Here is a 23,953-nt window from a genome sequence, read left to right on the forward strand (position 1 = left end):
AAGAAAACAACAAGCACCATCTATCGACTGACAAGCTGACAAGCAGCTATTAAGCCCCGGTTTGAACCGGCGAGGTGAAGCTGCAGCACAAATAGCCTGACGGCGCCGCGAGAGACGATCTAACATGCAATGATGGAAACAAAACCCGGCTCAAAGTCGTTCACCGGGAGGAGGCCAGATCACCGTTTGCATAACTAACCAGTCTGTTTTTTTTAAAGGAGATGGATTTCTGCAGCTTTTCCATCAGATACAATGCTAAAAGACTGCATGGCTCACAGGTGTGGGCTGGTCTCCACGGCGAGTGAAGCTAATCGGCCGCCGAGCGACACGGACCGAGCTCCCCGCCGCCCTCCAACATGTCGGCTTCAAGCATCGACTGAAACGACCATCCCTCCCCTTTACCTTGACCCGACGCGCGAACCCAGACCATTAAACGCCTCCCCGCTGAGACAGAAATCAGATGATTACCGTCTCTGGGCTTAATTTGCCATCTCGCCATAAGACAAACGTCAGAATGATCAGCGGAGTGTAATTGCCCTTGTCTACTGAGCGGGATTGTTGGTACTTGGAAAGAAAAAGAGACAGCAGGCCTCCTTCATTTGCCACACGATGAAGCTCATTCTCAGAATATATAGCGGGGTAATTGAGCGATGAATTACTTTTTGCATCAGCACCACTCAATGACACCGATTCTGATGTAGTAATATATTATCTCCCCCTTTGAGGCAATTTCTCCCCAAAATGGCGATCCGCTGGAAAAATGAACAGTCTCCTCGGCGATCAGCTCTGAAAACAAGCGTCCGAAGTTTTCGGGAGTAACGCCGCCGCCGCTGCCGACACCCCCCTCCGAGTGCGAGGGGGTCAGGCTCCAGAAAGTACACCTGCTTCATTATGTGAAGTCACGTCTTGGAGTTTGACTTGTGATCGCCGCCGCTCCCAAAAGAGACGAAATAAATGAGTTTCGCATCAAGTAATGCAATCAGCCGTGGTTAAACCGGGATCTCCAGAAATTTGATTATATCTGCTGTAATTGAGTCGACACCTCCACCTCGGATCAAACTGGTGGAGGGAGGGGGGAGGGAAAAAAAAAAAAAAAACAGATTTATGTGTGATAATTGAAGCTTGATGAAGAAATAGATGTCTAAATAGAAGACAGGCTGGAGATTTTCAGGAGGAAAAAAAAAACAAATTTGCACATCAGATGAAAAAAAAAAAACCAAGAAGAGAGAGAGAGAAAAAAAGAGGACAATCTTTATTTCAATCGTTCAAACCTGTAATAAAGTGTGACAGTCTCCAAACCCGAAGAGGAAGTTTGGCAGCGGATGGCAGGCAGGCAACTACAGAGAGCAGAAGGCAAGGCGAGGGCGCGGTTCACGGTGAAGCGGGTTCAAAAACAACGGGAAGCCGACCCGGCCGCTGCGCCACGGCGGCGCTGAAACCACCGGTCGGTGGCGATCGCCGAGCTACGGAGGAGGATTCTGTTACCTCTGTGTGGAGGCGGCGAGGTGAAGGTGAGCAGCCGCTCACGCCGACTCCTTATTTGCTTTACAAACAAAAGACGAGAGGCTGTAACTCGCTACGCTCAGCTTCTCTGGCTGGACCTGGACTCTGATCGCGCTCCGCATTTCTCATCAGGGCGGTATCACAGGTTTTAGGATCACTCGCTCTTTTCATCTCACAGGCTCAACCTCTGAGAGCTGAAGAGGAAGCCGGCAGCCTCGCCTGATTTCCGCTATAACCAACACTTAAGTCGCCGGGATATTAAAATATAATGGGGCATGATTTCTAAACCTATAGAAAAAGAGAAAAGGTGGGAGTCACAGCTCAGCAGAGGGAATGAGGGAATTCAGTTCTAATAATCTGAGTGCTCAGCTTGCGTCTCACTGCCTTGGGATGTAAACTTCAGACCGCCTCGTGAATTCAATATCCAAACGAGTGATGGAGGAGAGATTGAAATATGGAGGCAGACGGAGGCCGTCGATCCGAGGCGAGCCGCCGGGGCTACTGACGCATGTTATGGCTTTCGCTAGACAGGTACGACACGGCTACACGCGGAATTCTGAGCAGGTCGGTCATGTCGGAGGGGGAAAACGGCCGGCCGTATTTTGGCATCGCGTTGGGGGAGTGATACCAATTACCGTGCCGGCTCTTTTCATCGTCTTTCAACGGGAAGAGACACAAACAGCCGGCTGACAAGAGAGAAAGGGCCGGAATGCACGGCTGTCTCGGCACTTTGCACCCCTACGAGAAGGAGAGGAGGAAGAAATATTTTCAGGCAATAACGTACAATAGAAAAAAAAAAAAAAGCACATTTCATTTATGGCGGATTTTCCTTCCAGGGCACTTCCTTTACTTTGGGTCGGGGTGAAGGTAAACAAAAATATCTCACGGTGTTATTTTCAATTCAGTTTGAAGGCAAAAGTCGTGTTTTTAACGCGGAAGGATATTAAGACTCAAACCTGGGATATGACCTTATAATGAGGGCGTTCAAGTGGTTTTAACACGACGATCTAACTACGTCAGAGAGTCACATGGAACAAACCACTGGCTGGTTGAAGGAGAATAAATAAAATTAAAAAAAAAACAACAACAGGTGGTATGTTTGGTTTGCAGCGGTCCCTTCTTCTCCTGACCTTTGCGTCTGTCATTAAAAATGCTGTTAGTTTCATTTCGGTGGCGGAGAAGCCCCCCGCGCACACACGGACACACGGAGCTCACGGAGGGGAGGCCGGTCTGGGCCCGGGGGGCTTCGGGGCGAGTGAGATGAAAGACAAAGAAGCTGGACAGCAACACATCGATATGCCTTTGAGTTTCATGTCACCGCGCTGGACCGGGCCCGTCCTCCTCCGACCGCCAGGCGGCCCCTGCGTTAATCTGTCTTCTTCTCCTCGGGATCCTTCTCTCCGGCGTCCTCGTCCTCGTCCTCGGCGGCTTCCAGCTCGCCGGCGCGTTGCCGCTCCTCCTCCTCCTCCTCCTCCTCCTCCTCCTCCTCCTCCTCGTCGGTGAGGCCGTCTCTCTTCAGCGCGTCGATGTCGTCCGAGGCGTCGTCCGACTCGGCCGTGCAGATGCCGTAGCACATGAGGCTGATCACGCCCAGCGGCAGGCCGAACAGGAAGCAGCCCAGCAGGGGGGAGCTGCGGAACACCGACTGGCGGAGGGGGAGAGGAAGAGAGGACGGGTTTGAAAAACATGCCAGGAGTTTGGGGGGGAAAACAGAAGTAATGGAAGAAGACAGAAGAGATGAGAAGGCAGAAGACGAAGTTCAGCGTTCCTCTCATTAACCGCCGGGTGAAGGCAGAAAACACACACCAGTCAAACACACTGCAAACACCTCCAGTCTCGGAGGTGATCTGACTGACTGAACCGCGTTTCTACCGAAAAGACTGACTTGTGCTTTATCTCTGCTAATAAATCTGCTGTTATTCCTGAGAACAGACTCACTCTTCATCACCATTAAGGTAAATCATCGAGCTGAACTCGCGTCTGGTGGAGTATAAGACGCCACAATGTGAACAACATCCAGTTTTTTTAGATCAAAACTCCTCTTTTGCTGCAGCTCCGACGTCGCTCTGATCTGCTCCTCGTTTCCCGCGGTCACGCTGTGTTGTGAAGATTTGACACTTTCAAGAGACGGTCATGTGACCACAGACGGCATGAGATATTGACCAGCGTGGCACGAGATCACAGGTTTCCAGCTCCAATCAAAGATGGAGCCGAGATGGCTCGAACCGCTTGAAGCTGAAGCGTCACTTCTCGTGTTCGTCATATTTTCATCTGCATGCTGATGCTAGCGTCTGCCCCGACTCATTCCGAACGGATCAGGCCCGATTCAATGGGCAGAAGTTTAATTTATATTGTGGAATATGGGCCCTCATCTCTCAGCCACAAAAACAAAAAAAGCACCCTCAGTATTTCATTTCTACCTCTCCTGTTGAATGTGAAGCCGGCTCATCGTTCTGCAGTGACTCACTGGCTGCAGAAAACAATACGAAGCCTTTATTCACAGTGTTTTCAGGAGCAAAGAGCCTCCGATTAGCCTCTGAATGAGGAATCAGAGGGTAGATCAAAAAATATTTTCTGGGGGAAATAGAAAAAAAAATCACAGAGGCTCTCTCATCTTTCGGGCTGAGACGCATTTTTATTTATTCATTTATTCGCTCATTTGCATGCCGCCATTTAGCTTTGTGTTTAGAAGTCCGCTCACAAATCATCTGCAGAAACTGGCGCAGAGTTTAATATTTTAGTATTAATTATGTTTCTGTCTGAGTTATGGTGCATCCTCTGCATCTCCTGGCAGTCGGCTTCTTCCCTGATGATCAGATTGAAGAGTATTAACCTTTAATCTGCACTCTTACAGCTTTTATGGACTTTCTCATTAATCTTCAACCACTAAGTTCTGCCTTGAGAAGTTTGTCTGAAGCTATTTTGTGCAACAGCACGCTCTCACACACACACACAGGATCCCTGCAACTAAACGTTGAATGTTAATGTCTCTGCAGGGCGAAACAGGCGGATGCCACAAACAGCTGCTTGGACTTGTGTTTGACAATACCGCCAGGAGACACTAAAGAAAATCACAATGCATGAGTCAGACGAGCATTAAAAAAAAACATGTACGGTGTAAAAGTCAAAGTTTTCCTTTGCCAAATCTGTTTTTCCCCGAGTAGCACCTATAAATTGCAGGTGATGGAACGATCAGATTCTTTAAAGTCACTGAGGATTTTGAAACATCCAGTTAATATGTCAGAACGCCGAATCAACACCGGCACATCAGGGAGTCACCTCCTCACCCAGAATGACCTTGTGTAGAGGAAAAATGACAAAGAAGACATTTCCCATCCTTAATCTGTCCTCACTGGAGCCACAAAGTTTTGAATATAGTTACATAACACACCACTGAGACCAACAAAATCACTTCGGCACCCCTTCGCTGTTTGCATTAATTTCTCTCCCACTGTGGATATCGGCTCCGACGCCTCTAATTTTATGTTTCACATTGATTTTCCTCATATTTACCATTCCACTTCCATTAATTTTCTATTTCCTGCGGGCACAACAATGCAGGGAATAACTCAAACGCTAATTTTGAAGGCATTCTTTCAATGACCTGACTGACAAAAGAGTCATTTGGCCCAAAAAAAAAAAAAAAAAAGCAGCTCAAAGGAGCATTCAGCCACAACATCCGTCACTACCGACGAGACAAGAGGAGGAATATTCACGCAGCCTCTAGTCACCGCCAGAGGAAGGAGGAAGCTACATGAGGTAAAGATGTGGATGCTATGCTAACACAGCTGGCTGTGACTCAGAGGGGATAATGCGCTCGTTTCCGTGCGTTTGGATGGGCTCTCCGGGGGCGAGGTGACGGCTCTCGCTCATCTCTTTTGCATCGTATCGTGTCAGTGTGTGCAAAGCCTGTCAATGCGATACGCTCAGTGAACTTAAGGGAAGGTGGAGGAGTCGCATTTCGTTTCTCTGACAGGTGTAAGCCAAGCCCGAGATGCTCGGATTTTAATAAAAGCCAAACAATGAGCCGACGCATTATGCTCTGACACAGCCTCAAGTCATACAATCGCACTTTTTTTCACATTTAGACCTTTTCTTACTTTGACAGGTTTTTTTTTTTTTCTTTCCAAATCTGATCTGACAGTGAAAGAATTAAATCTTTAATTAAAAACTCTCAAAAAGTCCTTTCTTTGCGCTTTCACGTCAAATTTTAAATGTCACTGTGCTTCGCTCTCATCCAGAACCTTTCCATGCTTCTCCCTGAAGGACAGGATCCAGCTTTACTTGTGGTCAAAGTACAACTTTTCCTTAAAAAGCATTACAACGCAGCTGTATTTACATTCCTCTCACGCCCTGAGTTAAATAAACACCAAACTGCATTGAGTAATAGTAGGAGAAGAAGCCAGCTCAGCCTCCTGACCCTCTCCTGCCTCACTCCTCCTCCTCCTCCTCCTCCTCCTCCTGTATTCATGGCGTGAGTTGCATATTCTCAGTTGTTTCGCCCAGTCCTGTCCTCTACATGTTGTTTTTCCTCACAGACACAGAAGGGCATCACACGACCAGAGCAGCTCCAGACGCACGGCTTTAACCCTAGCCTGACTCGCACAGCCAAGGTCAGGCATGCTGGGAGCGTTACACGTTCGGCATGACTTCATTCATGCGTTAACTGTAGAGAGGAAGAGGTACTTTAATTTATTATCGGTGCTGCATGTTACTTAGATACGAACAATTAGCGCGCTCACGTCGCTGCAAAACCCAGCGTCTGACACACAAACGCAAAGTCAAGTAGATAATGTGTCTTTGTTCTTCGGCGTAACGGCAGCGGTTTCCTGTCAGTTTGCTGCGAGTGACGACATTTTCCTTCTATATTTAAAATAAAAGTCGATTGCATGCAAAGCACAGTGCTTCATGGAAACATTTAGGTCAGTCAGTTGTTTGTGATGTGTGTGTGTGTGTGTGTGTGTGTGTGTGTGTGTGTGTGTGTTGTGCATGTTGGTGTCCATAACAACAACTCACATCCATCAAAAAATAAAAAAATAAAATAAAACTTTCCTTTTTCTGCTGCAGTTATTGTTTAAATATTTCACAGCTTATATCGAGCTACTTTTCCAGTCAAACATGGCGTTAGTGAAGGTTTTTGATATATGTTGCTTCGAACACACACATGCCAATGCCACACACCCATCTGTCAGCAGGTGATGATTTTGATTGCTACATGGATGTTTTTCATTTCTGTTCTGCATCACAGGCGTTTTCTGCAGCTGAACTGTCTCAGACTCACCATGATGGTCGACCTGGCATCAAAGGCAACACGTTTGATCCTCTGAACGATGCCGTCGCCTCCGTAGGCCTGCAGGAAGACAAGAGACAGTCCGGTGCTTGTAGCTTTTATACTCAACGCACACGGTACTAATAACATCAGTCTGGTTTCAACAGTTCGATACGATTACTGAACAGATCTATTGTGGAAATGAGAAGGTCAAACAACTTTCCAAAACAACCTGAGAGGCAGACTGTGGACACTGTGACTTTCAGGTAGCAGGCCACAGCCTCGCTGCATTCCTGGCATTTTAAAAAATTGTTTCATTAACCGCTTCCCTGCACAAAATTATCTGATGTGCTCGACTCGAGTTTGTTCACTGTCCAGCAGTTCTGCTCCACCTGCGCTCATTTATAAGCAAAAGCATCTGGGCAGCCGGCGAGCGAGCCGCCCTGACGCTAATTCATCAGGACGGCTGATTAGCCGGCTCTGACGAAGCACACCTCTGGCGAGCGGGCTGAAGGTGAGCGCGGCGCCGTCACGCGGCCGTCCGCCCTGCAGAGCCGTCAGACAGCGATCCCCGGCTGCTGCCGGTCGCTGCTGGTCGCCACACTCGGCCCATTAAGATATCATTTACCCAGAGACACTGGAATCCCACCCAGTCTGACAAATTAACCTTGAAATTGACCTTGAAGATCTGCCTCCGATCTGCTTCATAGGAGGTCAAAGCTTCAAGATAATGGAAGACGTAAAGCCGGAACACACGGTGCTAAATTTAGACTGTTGTCTTAATTAAACTTTTAGCTTTGTCGACGGAATCCATCATCCAGGAAACATCGCGACCGTAAACCAGTAACAACTCTCGAGCGGCTCATTCGCGCTTCACTTCAGGCAAAACTGATAAAAACTGAAAAAAATTAAACTAATTTGGATTACTCAAAAACACCTTTTGAATATTTCAGTTTCTAAGAGAAAAACTGCCCTTCGTTGCCTCCCGGCAGACATTTTCTGGGGCTTTGGCTTCAGCTGGACTGGCTGAAACATGAGGTTTCATGTTGCTGTTTATTTGGTAAGAGGTGGTTTGTTTTGCCAAGTAAAAAATAGTCCAGACCTTTCTGGGAAAAAAAAAAAAAAAAAAGAAAGAAAGAAAAGGGAGAACCTCCGGCTGCTGGGTTATGGTTTCATACATCTGGCGACTTCAGTGTTGTGCTGCGGCGGGGAAAACGATGACATTTCTTTTCCAGATTAGTGTGTGTGAGCACCGCGGTGCAGAGCGGTGTAGTAATCTCAGTGTGTTTGACTTACGGGACAGAATCGCTGCGTATTACAAACACAAATGCGGCGGCCGTGTCACATGCAAACATGCAAAAGGAGATTGGGAGAGACTTCATTTGGTGGAAATATTTGCTGGGGAGGGACTTAAAATGCAAGACGGCAAGCTTGATTAATGGAGACTACTGGTCTGATTACAATGGTACAACACTGGGGGGAGTGGAGGGGGGGAAGGGAGGGGAGGAGGAGAGGGGGGGGGGACTGTGAATGTATTAAAAGGAGGAGAAGAAACAGACCTGTGCAGAACCGTTCAGAACGCCGGTGATGAATTGGACCAGCTGCTCCATGCTCTGGATCGGCTCGCCGGGCAGGAAGTACTGCTCATTGGACGTGTTGAGGATGATAACGGAGGGCACAGCCACCTCACTGAGGGGGGGGGGAGAGGAAGAAACGTGACTTTTAACCCCTCTGCCATTATCAAAGAGCATCATTAGACGGGAACAAATCGCAGCTTCCTGGGAGAACAAATTGCAACACAGAGAATACAATAGAGAAATAAACAAACCCCTTTGTACTCGGAGCAACCTAACGCTTCCCATGGGCTTCATTTCAAAGAGGATTAGTTTTCCCCCTCCAACAGCAGAGAGGAGAGGGAACTTGCATTTCTCCTCTCGTCAATGCAAACAGCGGACGACTCTGGGCCGTTACGGATGCTCGCCCGGTCACACTTTCACCAACTGCGGCCGCCGAGATCCACACAAAACGTACAGTGGATTAGGAGGCCCGGAGGTCCGGCGCAGGCAGACGCTTCTGCTGAGCAGAAAACACAGAAACACACTGCAACCCCGGACCTGCTCATTCCCACAAATCACCAGAGGAATTACAAAACCGTGTGAGATAAAGGAATAAGGTCATATAAGCAAGCAATCCCTCTTCCACGCGCCCCGCACAACAGCAAAGCCCGGCTTAAATAAGGTATCCCGGCGCACGCGCGCGCACACACACACACACACACACACACACACACACAGAGACAGAACAGAGGCGCGCCAACAGTCCATCACGCCGCTGCCACCTCACATCCCCGCGGTGTTACTCAACCCAGCTACAAATTGCACACGTGCGCGCACATATCCATCACTGTCCTCGTCCGCCACCCAGCCGAGATCGGGAGAGCAAACATACACGCCCGTGCGGCGGAGTCATCAGCGCCTCGCCACTCTGTCCAGCTGAGAGCTGCACTCTCACACACACACGCGCGCGCACACACACACACACACACACACACATATTAAGAATGCGTATTTCCATCTGACATCCTGCCTGCTCCAACAGATGGCACTCATTTAAAATAAATATGGATTAGCCTATTCGCCTCCGTGAGTGGGACTACTGGGGGTTTGCCACGATAATAAAGGGTCACACACTGTACGATACGCGCACATTAAAGTCAGCTCCTTTCAGCGCACGAGAAATTGCCAGCATGTGATTAGAGGCAGAAGTTTCTCATTTTAATAACTCACAAAAGCCGCGATCGTTACCTCCTCCGCTTTAACTTTTGGTAAACAGCAGGTGAAAGCTAATTAATGCAGAACGGCCAGCAGGGACGGGAGCGCTGCGTGTTCGTGGGGTGGACTCTGCAGTAAAAGGGCGGAGCCAGTCAGCACTGCATGTGATTGGCTGAGTGAGTGAGCGTTACAAAGCAACAATGTTTCTGAAGTCGATGAGCAACCAGGTTAAATAACAGTCACCTCAACATCGACCAAAGCTAACCCTCCGTTCAAATGGTTCCAGTTCATGAAAAACAGAAAACACTCGGTGTGAACCCAAATGAGTTTTCTCTTGATTAAATGGGGCGAAGTGTTTCCAGAGGTGGTTTATGTAACGTCAGCGGCCAATCATCGGGCTCATTCAGCTCTTCAGTCTTTACAGCAGGATCAATGTTGGAGGAAGAATCTATTGTGTTGCTCAAATTAATGTAATTAATGCATTGTATACCCTTTATATAAATGTGTGCACGTGTGTGTGTGTGAGCGTTGGCTGCTTTATACGACGCCTCATGACGTCTTAAAAAAATCCATTTATGAACTGAATGTGACATTTTTATGCTGAATTGTCTTCAGCAAACATGTGAATCTAAGCTGCAACAAGATGCACTTTATTTAACAGTTTTTTGTAAGAAAAGTCTAAAAATTATGGTGAAAACTCGTTTTTTAAAAGGCTCAATTTGCATTAGCAAATAATACATATAGTTTGTCATTTCTAAGCGTTTATTTATTTATTTATTTATTTTTGCATTTAGTGTTTTGTGTGTTTGTCTGACTCATCGGCACCTCATTAGTTTATTTTCCCCAAGTTTTCTCTTCACTTTCAGTTATCAGGAGCATTTTTCTCGGCCTTAATTACTGCGGGAGAGCCTAATTAAAAACTGTAAACTGTGATAATCATTACCGCTGTGTGCCCGGGAAAATACATTTTGGGTGCAAGCGAACATTAACCTAGATGAAAATCGATCTGTTACCTTGCTGTGTGCAAAATAAATAAATTAATGGTGGAGGAAGAGAGGAGGAGGAGGACGAGGGGCGAGAACATTTCTGAGATTTAGTTCCACGTGTGCATAATAACCAGAGGCGTTTATGAGGATCTGTTGTTCAACCAGAAGCAAAGGAGAACCTGTTCGTCTTCTGTGTGTGTGTGTGTGTTCTCGAGTGTGTTTATGAGCGCCTGGTGGAAGCAGGACCAGCCTCACGCCAGACACACTGCTGCCAGAACACAGTAATCGCTGTGATGACAGAAAGAGGGATAAAAAGCCATCAGATTTATTTCCATGGCTCTCCTAGGGGGGAAGGATTAGTGGACATTGACAGGCCAGGATTTCATTCCTCAAAGGAGGGCAATTAATCCAGCGCTACAGCCGCCAAACTCAGCCCTGTAAAACCCTGCAAAATACATATTGTATGCACTCCCACAAAATTATGAGAGCTAATCACCTCTTTTATCCTTAAATATAAACGCTGCCCGTCTAATATCGGCCGAGCAGCGCGAGCCCGCTAGTTGAGCGTAGTCGTGTTTCAAACCAGACTTGTACTGATACTCACCGAAACACAATGACTTGATTACACAGGACTTATGAGACCATGTCTGCAATAATCTCCCTCGTACAAACAATAACATGCTCAAATTAAAACAACATCCTGCAGCGGTCTACTGCGCTTTCAGACACACAGGGAACAAAATTACGCAGGCACATGATTACACAACAGTGAGTAGACACAAAACAGACACGCCGACTGCCGGGGCCCTGCTGGCCTGCAACGCGAGCGGGGTTCTGTCTAATTAAAAGTGTGGGATGTCAGTCGAGGGCCTCCGTGAGCGTGACACGCTAACAGTTGGCCTCGGATTGGACGCGAAGCAGCTGCGGCGGGGCCTCGCCGCATCATTAGAGCTGCTCTTTGGCGTGCTATTAAACCACACCGCCGCTATGCATTTAATCCACGCGCAGCCTTATATGTGCATTCCTCATATATTCCTCTGCAAAACACATCTGATGGTGGAGGGGGGGGAGGGGGGGGGGGTGCTTGAGAGTCTTCTCCCTGCGTGATGTTAGAGGGGGTTAAAATTGCCGAGAGCACTAAAAAAGAGATGACAGTCTGTCTGTGTAATTGACTTCTCCACAAGAGAGCATCCTTAATGGCGGAGGCTGGCATTACAAGTATGTGCAGACCTGGATAAGTAGCTGACAGAAGGTAACATGAGGCTGAGAGAGCGGAGGATGACAGCGGAGGAGAGAGGGAGGCAGACACTCACCCCATAATGAGGCTGTTAATGTAGTCGTTCCCGTCCATGTGGCCAAACTGGAAGTCTCTGGAGACGCAAGACAAATAAGTGGCATGAGACAAGCAAGGGAAAAAAAAATAAAAACAAAACAAAAAAAAAGGTTTGAAAATAGCAGAAAAAATAGAGAAGAATCGACTCTTTTTCCTGTCTCGGCGGACTGTGCAACACCGGCACAAACTGGGACACAAGCTTCAATGCATAATAGCTCACAAATATGAAAACCTCATTGAACAGAGTCGCATGTTCTCGCTGCAGAAAAACTGGAGATCACTTTTGTCACTGCGTTACAAGAAGAAGAAGAAGAAAAAAAAACCTCTCCCTAAAGCCCCCTTTCCTCTGCCGTCTTCTCCTCTCCTCTTTTTTTCCGCTAGAGAAAAGACTCAGGTGATTTATCTAAACGATAAGGCAGGAGGAGGAATTCAATTTGTATCTCATTGTGCTGCACTATGTCTGAGTGGAGCGCATTGTGGGTAGACTACGGGAAAAAAAAAAAAAAACGGGGGCTGCACGAGTCCGGGAAAGCCAGAGACTCCCACTGAATGACTGATTACAGGGGCCTCTACATATATATCAAATTCATAGTGAATCATGGCTACATCTAGGACGTTTGTCCCCCGGCGCTAAATAACGCCGCCTGCGCCGTTATGAATGACGCGATTATGAACTATATAATAAATGCAGGGGACGCGATACGGAATCAGCGAGGGTTAGAGATAATCTGGCTGACAATGCCGGGCCAGACTGGGAATAAAGCTCATCAAAAAGTCATCTTGTAGCTTTCTGCTCTGGAAACGGCACGACGAGACGAGACGAGACGAGACGAGACGAGACGAGTCGCGGATCAGAAGTAGTTGGAAAATGATCCACATCTGGAGATTGACGGCGGGAGCGCGGGGATCCGAGGCCGAGGCGCGCTTAATGTCACATTAACTTCCTCCCATATTCCATCTCTTCCCGCTCACTCAAGAGACTTAAATATTTACAGGGCTGTTCAGGAGTCCGTCCGTCCGTCTTCCCGCTGACACGGACCGGCCGCGGCAATTAGCAGCTCGGCCGAATCGGGTGGGGAGCTGATGGAGGAGACTCGGAGAAAGAAGACGAGGCAACAAACGTGCAGGAAGAACAGTTTGATTCACTCTGGAAAAAAGGTAAAGACCTGACCTAGTTTGTAAATTAACTTGTGATTTATTAATTTTTTTTTAACTATAGGTAGATATTTATTGGAAAAAAACTGTTTTTAGAAGCCACACACCAACAACTTTAATATTCCAAGGAGAGTGGGAGTATTTTCACCCTGGAAACTAAACTATGTGGTAAAGCGCTGTATGGTTGGCCTGTATATAATAGAGGAATAATTCTCCGAGAAAACATGCGACCTTCGTGATCAGCAGCCTTTCTGCTGTCAGAAGTATTTTAAACACAAGGTGTTTTGGAGAAAAGCAGCGACCAGCGGCAAAACAAAGACGAGGCAGGAGCTGTAAGAAACACTCAGCCCAAGGCTGAAACATTTATTCTCCGCGTGAATTAACTCAAACAGCACATTAAACTTTAAAACTGCCAGCCATAAAGCATTCATTTGCATAATTTTTTCACGTGATTATACTTTTGCGTGCAGTCTTTTTCGGTTTCAGCTCCCATTTTCCTCGCCGTCTGCTGTTCAGGTCAGAGTTCAGGACACGGGTCTGCAACCTTCGTGACTGAAAGAGACCTTTCTGCTGCTTTGCGGCGAATATAATTCGTCTTAAAATGAAGATAGCACAGATCAGACTCGGATATGTAATTTTGTCACCCACACAAAAACTTTATCTTGTTACATCCAGGAAGTTTCATACTACAGCTTACAGCGGCAAACATTTCATTGTGTGATTTACCATCTTTAGCTTTTCAGCTTAACTTTTTTTTTTTCTTTAAATCTTTTCTCGCGGTTTAAGCAATTTTTGCAATTTAACCCATTGTGGTAGTTTATGCTGCTTTTATCCATTCTGCCTCTATTTTTCCTCTTTGGCCATTTACAAAACAAACAGAATAATTCGCCAGTGGTTGAGAGTGCTGCGGAGTCTCTATCCTCAAGGAGGTGATTACTATCATCTATTACACCAAATTTTCATGAGATTCAGCCCTGTTTAAGTATTATCATCAGTCATTACATTTCAACAACATTTTTTGCTATTTTTTAAGCCAGTTTTTTTTCAGTGGCTCGGAGCCTCAGGTTCTCCATCTCCTGCTTTAATACAAGGGAAGCTCTCTTACACCGCTGTGTCCATACGTTTGGTGTTTCTTGCACTTTTATTTAGTGATATAGTAAACATTCGCATATAAGTATACATTAAGCAGATAAGAAGAAGCAAATAAATATACTAGTACAAATTCAATTCCCAGGAAAAGTTTCGGGCAACTCCTATAGAACATTTTTCCAGAAATAAAGACAAGATTTACCCCATTATTGGCCAATTTTCCAGGCGTTTGTAGCTTGATAAATAATATATTTATGGCTTTTAAGAGGGATTTCACAGCTGGAGCCAGCCCAGTGAGTCAGAATAGTGAATTTAAGGTAATTAAACCAAAACAATGAGCTAAAAATAATCCCAGATGTGAGAATTGAGGAACTGCGGAAGGGTGCAGCCACAAGGTGGCCCGAAATGTCACTGAAGCCGACCTCAACGCAAACTGCCTCCGAACGAGGAAACCAAGCAGCCCAAAAGCCATTTGTGGACAGAAGCTGTGGGTCAAAAGTCTAAGTTTGTGACACGGCCTCTTGTCCGGTTTTACAGGCAGCGACTGGCCTATAAAAGCCAAGACAATAATGACTGGTGCAGCATTTCAGCCCGAGGCACACACCCTCCCGGCAGGCGCGACTGACGCACGTATTTGGGAGAATGTGCAAGACATGCACGTCCTGACACGCCACACACACACACACACACACAACGACCTGCATCAAACGCCGTCATCCTATCGTTAAGCGTTATCTGTTGCCTCCGTGCGGCGCTCCCATCCACCCGCGGGGCGACACTCCACTCGGCGAGGCGCGACTCCGAGTACCGTTTAGGTGTGTCAGAACTCCGCAGGCCGCTCTGATCTCAGTGGGGATCGCGAAACTCGGGTCTTCAAAAAGAGCACCGGGTAGTGCGGCTGATAGTATAATTGACGATAAAAATCTGTGTAATTTAATCAGCTCTAATGGGAATACCTGGAGAGGAAGGCGCGCCGTGATCACGGCGGTTTGAGATGCAACACTTCACCGAAGAGCACGAATCTGGCTAAAAAGGAGCAACGAGGACAATCCCGATGTATGGAAATGTGACGGATTTCTTTTTCCTGAATCCCCGCGGAGACCCCTTTTGTCACCCGACGGCGTGGCGGGCGTGATTAGAGATAAGGGTCAACTATTAAACGGCTCATTTCCAGACACTTGGATGAAGCGCGTGTCTTTCACCGTGGGCGCCCGAGCTTCAAGATACACCGTCGACACTATCTGGCTGCATATAAGCAGCAGTTTACTGGATGCATCATATTAGCCTTTCCATTTTTTTTTTTTTCTTTTCCAAGCTCGGAGAAGAAAAAAACAGCAATAATATTGTGAGATGAGGCAATTACGGGTCCCTAACCCTTCTTATTTGTCGTGTTGCAGCGGTTCCTCTCCAGTGAAAGAACAGGTTGAGCAGCTCAGCGAGCAACATAAATACCCTCGTCTACAGTTGTTATTGCACAATTGGAGCTGGAGAAAAACAGAACATTATGCATTAATACAAGGCGAGCTGAGTTCCTGACTGACAGCTGAAAAGAACACCTATATTTGGAAGCTGACATTTCGCATAATTACCTTTCTACCGAGCCTCAAAGAGAGACGTGCCCCTGACAAAGGCGTAAACTTGCCTGCGAGCAGACGGGCGGCGTTCCCCCATTGAGCGCACAAACACAATCAATGCAGAAATTGGATTTCCATCTTTGACCTCATCGTGCAGAAGTGGCTCACCTGTTAAAATGCTCTCTGTATTCCTTCGCCACCCTCTGAATCAAGGTCTTTAATCTAAAAGCAATCGAGGAGAGAGAGAAATCACACAATCTGCAATTTGGTGGAAATATGCAAACAATGACAGACAGTCTGATCTTTGACTGAAAGACTTAAGTGTCTGAGTTTATGCTTTTTAATTCCGCTGCTCGCTGTACCTGGAGCTCTCCTCTGTGGGGTCCTTCTCATCGATGACTGCGATTGCCACCAGTTTGCCTGCGGGAGGCAGACGGTGGGGGGGGGGTGGATTACAAAGCGCAATCGGACAGACACACAAAATAACAGCTTGAGAAGACAAAGACGGTCGGGTGAGGGGGCTCAGGGGGAGATCCATCACCTCTCAACGGGCGCAGAAAAAAAAACCAGAAAGAAAGAAAGAGGCACAGGGAGCGCTTTACTCATTCATCACTCCAGCATTAAGCCGGGCTTTCTGCTCGGTCGGACGGGGAAACAAGTGGTCACTTTCTGGTAGAAGAGTTATTTCAGTGCCATTCAAAAGCCAAACCCACAACATGACAAATAGGCCCACTTAAAAAAAAACTGTTACACAACTTAAAAGGTCTGTTATTCCGACGCCCGTGGTCTGAGGACAGAGAACCTGGTTTTTATGGGCGAGAGTGTCAGACTGCCCCCTGCTGGTCACTAATGGTGCTCATACAGCAAGGGTTAACCAAAGATGGTGGACAGGTTAACATCAGGATTTAAAATAATAATTTACATACATAGATGTCTAAATGTGAGTATTGATGGGATTCAGTCCAATTCAACCCAAAACACTCAAATTTTACTGCGCATTTCTGCAGCTGTTGTAGAAATTAGCATTTTCCTGATTTTTTTTTCTTTTCTTTTTTTCTCTCTATTACTGCTTCATGGGAATCCCACCTGCGGAAGTGTGCATAATTAACTCTCTGAGCATCTAACAAGGTTCACACAATCCACTGCTGTAGACGCTGAATCTGCCACGGCGCTGAAATAATCAGCACAGCAACACCACTCATCAGTCCGCCGTCAGGAGGAGAGAGATGGGATTTTTCTTTTTACAGCTACGGGGCTGTTGAGCACAACGCAACGTCTTGTTTAGAATGTCTTCCAAGTCTGCATTATACGCCACGGCTTACAGAAAGGGCTTCACATCGAAACGCACAACTATTTACAAATGGGCTAATTTGGAAATATCTTATAAGCAATTCCAAAGCCAAACATCTGGTTTGTAAAGGTGTTAAAAATCCATTCGATTGCTTTATAATCTCCTCTGCGTGGCTGTCGCTGCTAATGAAACCTAATAAACATGCATGCAAATCATTTAGAGAGGTCTTGCAGGCTTCTTACTTTCTATGGAGGTGACAGCAAAACTTGGTAATTACGTGAAGCGCAATCACTCACGTCCCTAATGAGCCATACCGACGCGTTTATCAAGTGTGCAGACGGAAAGAGGAAAGAAGCTGTGAATAAATAGTTTTGGGCTGAGAAGCTCAGAGCACTCTGAAAGAAGATCAGGGCGAAGATGACGGACTGAAGCGTGAAAAACGACGAATGACAAAGTGTCTGATGGGAGCTAATCTTGCTGGACACTTCAAAATTTGTCAAACAATCGATTAAAACTTTTATTTATGTGTTGATTCCAAGTTGTTAATCCCCTTCTAGAACGTTTTCGGCTTTAAGGTCCATATTTATTTCCCCGCAGTCTTTGCAGTTTTGTCACAAGCTTTTCTCCTCCTTTCCTTTGCTTTAACAGGCGGACAGACTGGAGCACATCGCAGTGAAGTCTCATTAGGAGTCTCAGTCTGGTTCCCTCTGGCATCAAGTCTCTCTCTCCCGGAGTTTAGGTGTTGTTTCTGACCCACGCATGAACTGTGACTACACAAGCCTGGTGTTGTTTTCTGCAACTTCGTGCTCCCAAATAGTTTAAGCTCCTCAGTCACTGGGAGCCGATTACTGCGACACTTTCAGGATTTTTTTGACTTTGGAAAGAAGAAAAAACATTAAAATTCGTCCTACAATTACAAGTTTGTTGTTGTGTTATTGAAAATGTCGCACATACTATTAATTCTCTACTTCTAAAAAACAACTGTCCAATGTTTGTTTGTTATAAAGACACATTTTACATGATTAGTTTGAGCTTAGCTAAAAAACTTTAAATAAATCAATAATGAAGATATAGTGAACTACCACAACATGAGGAAGAAGCAAACTGGAAGTACATACATGGTAAACTATATTTCTGAATTGGTGAAACAACCATCAACATGCTGCGGAGGTTACCTGTTTCTCCGAGCTCGTACAACGTGAAGCCGTCGATCTGAAGGTATCCCTGGAAGCGCTCCTTGTTCACCCACGACGACAAGCTCCCGTCCTCGTACTCTGCAACGCGGGGAGAGCCACGGGGGAGCCGATCAGCATTCAGTGCACAGAACCGTCGATATTAAAAGCAAAGGAGGCGCACCGTATCTGTAAGGACGCCTGGACTGTTTACTGCCTGTTCACTCTGTGAGAAATGAAGCGGAGAATACAGGCTGAGCATGCATTGACAAGCGGTCAGATCGACGACGATCGAGTTTACAGGTGATTATTTCTGTTGTCTTACTTGGCAAGGAAGGGCTGAGGGGTGTAATTCAAGCTCATATTTGTCTGGTTTGGTTAAATTTACCTTGTGTAGGATCTAAGAGAGCAATCGTGACTCTCTCTCTCTCTCTCTCTCTCCCTCTCTCTCTCTTCCACATGAACTGTGCTGCGGTCTGATTGAAGCATGAATGCATCGCGGCCCAAAGGCTTCCAGACGACCTGAACACAGGATGCGACAGGAGCCGGAGCCGCCGGCCCTGCAGCATCTCCCTGCTGGTGGTGCGCAGCGGAGGAATTCTTTTCACTATTTTCCACCCATTTTATGGGCGACGGAGAGCTTTCTGGTAAACCCGCCACAATAATGCCGCGGCTGCATTTAGCCCTGCAAACAGGCATTGTTGTGGGAGGCTTGCGAGGCCGGGTGCATAGCAGCCATCTTTAAACCCGCCAATGTGCTGATGTTTACGTCTTTCGCAGCCCGATGATAAAAATGTCAGCGTGAATACAAAGCGAGCCGGACTAAAATGTGACGCTTTATTTCAGCTTTTGGTCGGCACCAAAGAGAGCCGAACCATCAGCCTGAGGCTCAGCGAGGGCAAGGACGAATGTGCCTCCCAGCATACTACAACTTCTTTTTCTCTCCAATTGTGTTCACAGCTGAAAGAAAGGCTACTTATTATTGTGCTTATATGAATGGTTGGACGGTTGAGACTGAATGCAAGGCTCACACATTTGTGACAAATGGAAGTTAGAGGAGCCCAAAATGACTAGTTCAGAGTCCGCGGGCCAAAACCGGCCAATAAAAAGGGTTCAATCTGGCCTGCAAAGCATCAAAACAGCAATAAAACAGAGTTCTGTTTCTAATTTGTCCATCGGATGTTCAGTAAGAGTAGAAGTCTGGATGCAACAGAGACCCGAAACTGGACAGCAGGTTGCAACAAAACGCTCATCAAGGAGAGATCAGGGATGTAGCAGGGAAAGCCAGTTAGCTATTTTATGACTCGTAAGATGGTGCGAGAACAGTGAGGGCGAGCTTACAGACCACTGCAGGAATTCTGGAAGTCTGCTGAAACAAACCCAAGCAGAATATTAAAACTGCCTCTTTTTTCCTCAAGAAATTTCATGTTCAAAATTGAACATCTTCCAAGACAACGTCTAATTTTTGCACCAACACACAGATTAAAATTCTGAAGTTGTGGCTATTTTTGCAATCCTATCACTGGACCGCTCCATTTCATATCAAACTGGGCTGTCGGTGACCTCTGAACTGAAATGAGAGCATCATTAAAAGTGAAATCTCTGATCACTGACTACTGCGACCTCTGCAAGCAGATCCGACAAATAAATACTGTGAAAGTACCATAATGTTCAGGAAGCATGCAAACAGCCGATGTTGTGGCAGTGTGGTGAAGTGTTTGGGTTGCTCCCTCCCTACAGGGGTCACCACAGCGGACCGTCTGCCTCCGATCACTCTGCTCTCCGTCCACCTTCACTACGCCCATGAATCTTTTCTGAAGTCTTCATCCTCTTCTCACTTCCAGCATCCTTTTTTTTTTTTGTGCAATAAAGCCACTATCTCCCCTCAGCACATGTCTAAACCAACCTGGCCGCTCTAGTTTTATCTCAAAACTGCTCCGCTGCCACGTTTATGCGACACCAATCCACTTTTTTTTTTTTTTTTTACTGGACCTTTCTGTTCTGGCAGCATTATGCTTCAGTAGACTATCTAAATATAAAAAAATATCTCATAAAATGGAAGATGAAAAAAAAAAAAAAAAGCAATCGGATAAAAATGTGATATACCTGGAAGTAAAAACGACACAACAAAGTGGAGTGTAACCCCTGACAGCAGGAATGTGGAAAACCACAGCTCAGAGTGGGAGGATTACAATTCAAGGTCGATGTAAAGGACCAGATGGTCAAGATGTCAACAGGTGGACGTGTTGTTCGAGCTGAACTGTCCACAGCAACATGTCCAGATTCATTGAAATAGGTGTCATTTAGATTTAAAACCAATGCTTCTTTATCCTTTTTCTCAGAGATGCAGGCTCATCTTCGTCTACCTTCAGTTTTTAAGCATTTCTTTCATCAATAATGAACAAAACATCACATTTGGTTTGAAAAAGATTCTTTTCAGATTTTTTTTCACTTGTTTGGAACAAATGCATAATTAACTGCTGCATCAGGAGTAAGAAGAGGGGGAGGGGAGCAAAAGTGCAGTAGATAAATAAAGAATAAAGTGAAGCGAAATACAGGATTACTTCCTGAATGTGAACCACATGTTGTTGCTCCCCTAACATCTGGAAGCAACACGCAAACAAGCGCCAGACTCGCTCGGTCCCTGGAGGCGTAAATAAGGTGAAGCGGAGCTGCTGGAACAACAGCGCTTCCTCCTGCTGAGACGGGCTGCAGGATGCTCATAATTGATGTCAAATGTAGCTCAGACCTCATTATGACATGTTAATAAGTTATCCCGACCTTTCCGCCACCATTGTAGTAATTACAAGAACGCTGATGACTCTCAACATGATTCTTACGGCGCCGAGCCCCGGAGGAGTCAGGACTACTGTACCGAACATGACAATAGGAGCCGGGAACACGGTTTTTAAAACCCCAAGGTCACAGCTTACAGTAGAAATATGAAATCCATTTCTCAGCGATGTGAAGGCAGAGGAGACTTCCTGAGAGGACTGCTGACTCAGTCGATTCAGAGACATTCCGGAGAGTTCTTCCCACAGATGTTCTGGCTTTTATAGACGACGCGCGCAGCTGCCCAACTTTCCCCCCCCAGAAGCAGGCGAGCGGGAGCCGGAGGCCCCATGCTGGGATTATACAGCCTGATGAACCGCCACACTGACTGAACCTGCTTCAACCTTGAAACAAATTAGAGCTGCTATCTTCCTGGGCGCCCGCCGCCTCGCAATCTCCATACCGCCCTACAGGAGCCCGTCGGCCCAGAGTTCACGCAGCGGGAGAGAGCGATGAGGAGCGAGACGTGGAGCGAAGGCAGGCGGTGGGAGGAGGGACGAGCCGGCGTCAGAGTTGGGAGGCAGCGCCGACACATTTCAGGGAGGGAGGTTAATGGCACAGAGGGCCTCCATGACAATGCAAACGGGACCAGAGGGAGCGATCTGGAGGAGGAGGTTTCACCGTCAGAGCCAGCTCAGAGTAAAACACGGACGATGGAGACATTTAAAACAAGACAGCAGGGTCCGCTAGAGAACGCCATTCTACAAGCTGCTGGTTGAAGCGCGTGTAAATATAATCGAAACGCGTCTCCGGTCGCACTCTGGTGCGCTGCGAGTGTGGCGTGAATGCAACAAGACCGAGCTGCTGTTCTCTGCCTGCTCCACGAGCCGCGACACGGAAAAATCAAACATGGCGGAGGAGAGCGTCAACAACAACCACAGGAAGATGGAAAATGTGGGTTTGACACGCTGCTCAAAAAAAAAACAAAACAGAAGAAAGAAAACTCCAATTTGAAACCGTGTAAAGATGGCGCTCGGTAGCCATGGAAACAAGACACCCAGCCAGTCCGTGCATGGCTTGGACTGGAGCTGCAGAAGTTAAGTCTCAACGCAAACTTCGCAAACTACGCAACGGTCTTATTTACATTCCGGTCCAAAGCAAACGTCTCCACTTGTCCCCACTGACGGGCGTGAAAACAGCCTCGTTCTGACGAAACCGGCGGCACGACGGCTCGGCTCGCTGGTGCCACTTCAGCTGCGGTGTGAACCGAACGAGCAGAGAAAACCTTGTTAAGAGCAGAGTTTACAGTGCGGTTTAATTAAAGTATGAACGCAGCACTGACCAAAACCTTCGGATGGAAACTCAACGCAGGATGTGTCAGGAGCGGCTCTTGCCTTCTCCTTGCTGCAGGTTTGTGCAAGTTAAAGTGTTTCTGCTGCTCTTTTAAACATTTTAGGAGGAATTCTAAGCTTTTAGCAACAAAAACGCCAAGATAATTCTCCAAGGCTCAAAGCAGGAATTGCTGTAGAAAACGGCAATTAAGCTGCATGCATACATGCAGAAGTGTGTTTGTTTTCTTTGTTTTTAGTGGTTAGTTATTCTAAGTTCACCATGAGAAGGATTGCATGTCCTTCCCGGTTTCCCTCACGTTCTCCAGTTTCCTCCCACAATCTGACGGCGCGTTATTAAGGATAACGGATGGTCCTAATTGCCTGTAGGTGTGAGCTCTGTGATATTCCGGTAATGAGCCTGGGGCGTTCACCCTTGTCGCACGCTGTGTCAAAACTGGGCTGCTCCAACATTTCTGCCTTTCACTATCAAGTTACTCTGCTGTAACTCTTTGTTTATACTCAGACAGCACGGACGCGAGATCAGCTGTAATGGACGTGGCTAGACCAGAGAGCTACAACTCTAGGTTTTTCCGAGGAAAAGATGTCACTCTAAATTAGGAAGCCTGAGCTCCGAGACCAACTGAAATGATTCATTAGGTCAGACCGGCTCCGACAAAGAAGGAGGGAAGGACCGTATTAAAACGTCATTATTTTCTGCTTTAATCCAGATTTAGCTTCTGCACCACGGGTGTGAGTGAGCACAGCGTAGAGCGGGTGAGGAAACCAAGAAACCAGCCGAAGAAACCTCCTCTATATCACGGTTAGACACTACATAATATGAAATGTTGGCAAGTCCACAATTTCTCACGCCAACTGATAACTGTTCATTCTTGCAGCTGAAGCTAATTTCTTTGAGGAATCTATGTTCAATAATTAGAAGCAGGACGTCAAACCCTCCGCACCGCCCGCCATCCAGTCAACGCAGGACTGAACTTCTCACGGACACGTCACTCACGCTGACCTTGCCACGCCGTCGCTGTCTCCTCAAATAACCAGTCGAGAGGACTGCTGCCACAACAAACTGTCACCCCGGCGCAATATCCTGGTTCGGTGCGATCGCATCTTGTCATTATACTCATCAGTGGGTCATTTGAACGCAGCTAATAAACCTACGCAACATCGCTTGCTGCCCTTCAACACAAGGAGCAGCAGAATGGAGTCCACACGCTCAACACACTTGAAGATTTGGGCGAGTTACGCGGCAACGAATCACACCCAGCGTGTGCAGGAGATACATGCTAACGATCGTCCTCTGTTTCCTTTGAAAACCAACATGTCAGCCAGTATATCTGAGTGCAGACGTACGATCAAAACCGCGGGAGCAGCCTGGGCCTGTGTGACGGAACGCAACCAAGGATTTGACTAATTAAATATGCATGAGCCTCTGTGTTGCTCTATATTTTAACAGCGATCTTCAAAAGCGATGCCAATGTTTATGCTGTGCGCTAAAAAAAAAAAAAACAAGACAATCCAAACAAAACAACAATATGTCAAATATCATTATAAAAAACTGGAGAGGCTGTATTTGGACAGTGTGGCTCCGCTCGCTGGGACCTATTCTGGAAAAACACAGGCTTGCAACGAGAGGAACAACGGGGGAGTGTGCAATGAATTCCTAATAAGTGTTTTAAATCTGTATCTACACAA

General features: G+C 46.7%; 1 protein-coding gene across 1 annotated transcript in view; it reads right to left on the reverse strand.

The window, feature by feature from the left end:
- Positions 1-1,227: 1,227 nt before the first annotated feature.
- tmx3b (thioredoxin related transmembrane protein 3b) overlaps positions 1,228-23,953 on the reverse strand; it is a 32,253-nt gene continuing 9,527 nt past the window's right edge. Inside the window, exons 10-16 of the mRNA XM_030099891.1 lie at positions 18,147-18,245; positions 16,043-16,100; positions 15,849-15,902; positions 11,843-11,899; positions 8,332-8,461; positions 6,785-6,853; positions 1,228-3,148 (exon numbers count right to left, since the gene is read on the reverse strand). Coding sequence (XP_029955751.1) covers positions 2,870-3,148; positions 6,785-6,853; positions 8,332-8,461; positions 11,843-11,899; positions 15,849-15,902; positions 16,043-16,100; positions 18,147-18,245 — 746 coding nt within the window. The 3' untranslated portion in view covers positions 1,228-2,869. The remainder of the gene's footprint in view (positions 3,149-6,784; positions 6,854-8,331; positions 8,462-11,842; positions 11,900-15,848; positions 15,903-16,042; positions 16,101-18,146; positions 18,246-23,953) is intronic.

Source organism: Salarias fasciatus, chromosome 9 (assembly GCF_902148845.1).
Source record: "Salarias fasciatus chromosome 9, fSalaFa1.1, whole genome shotgun sequence".
Taxonomy (NCBI): Eukaryota; Metazoa; Chordata; class Actinopteri; order Blenniiformes; family Blenniidae; genus Salarias; species Salarias fasciatus.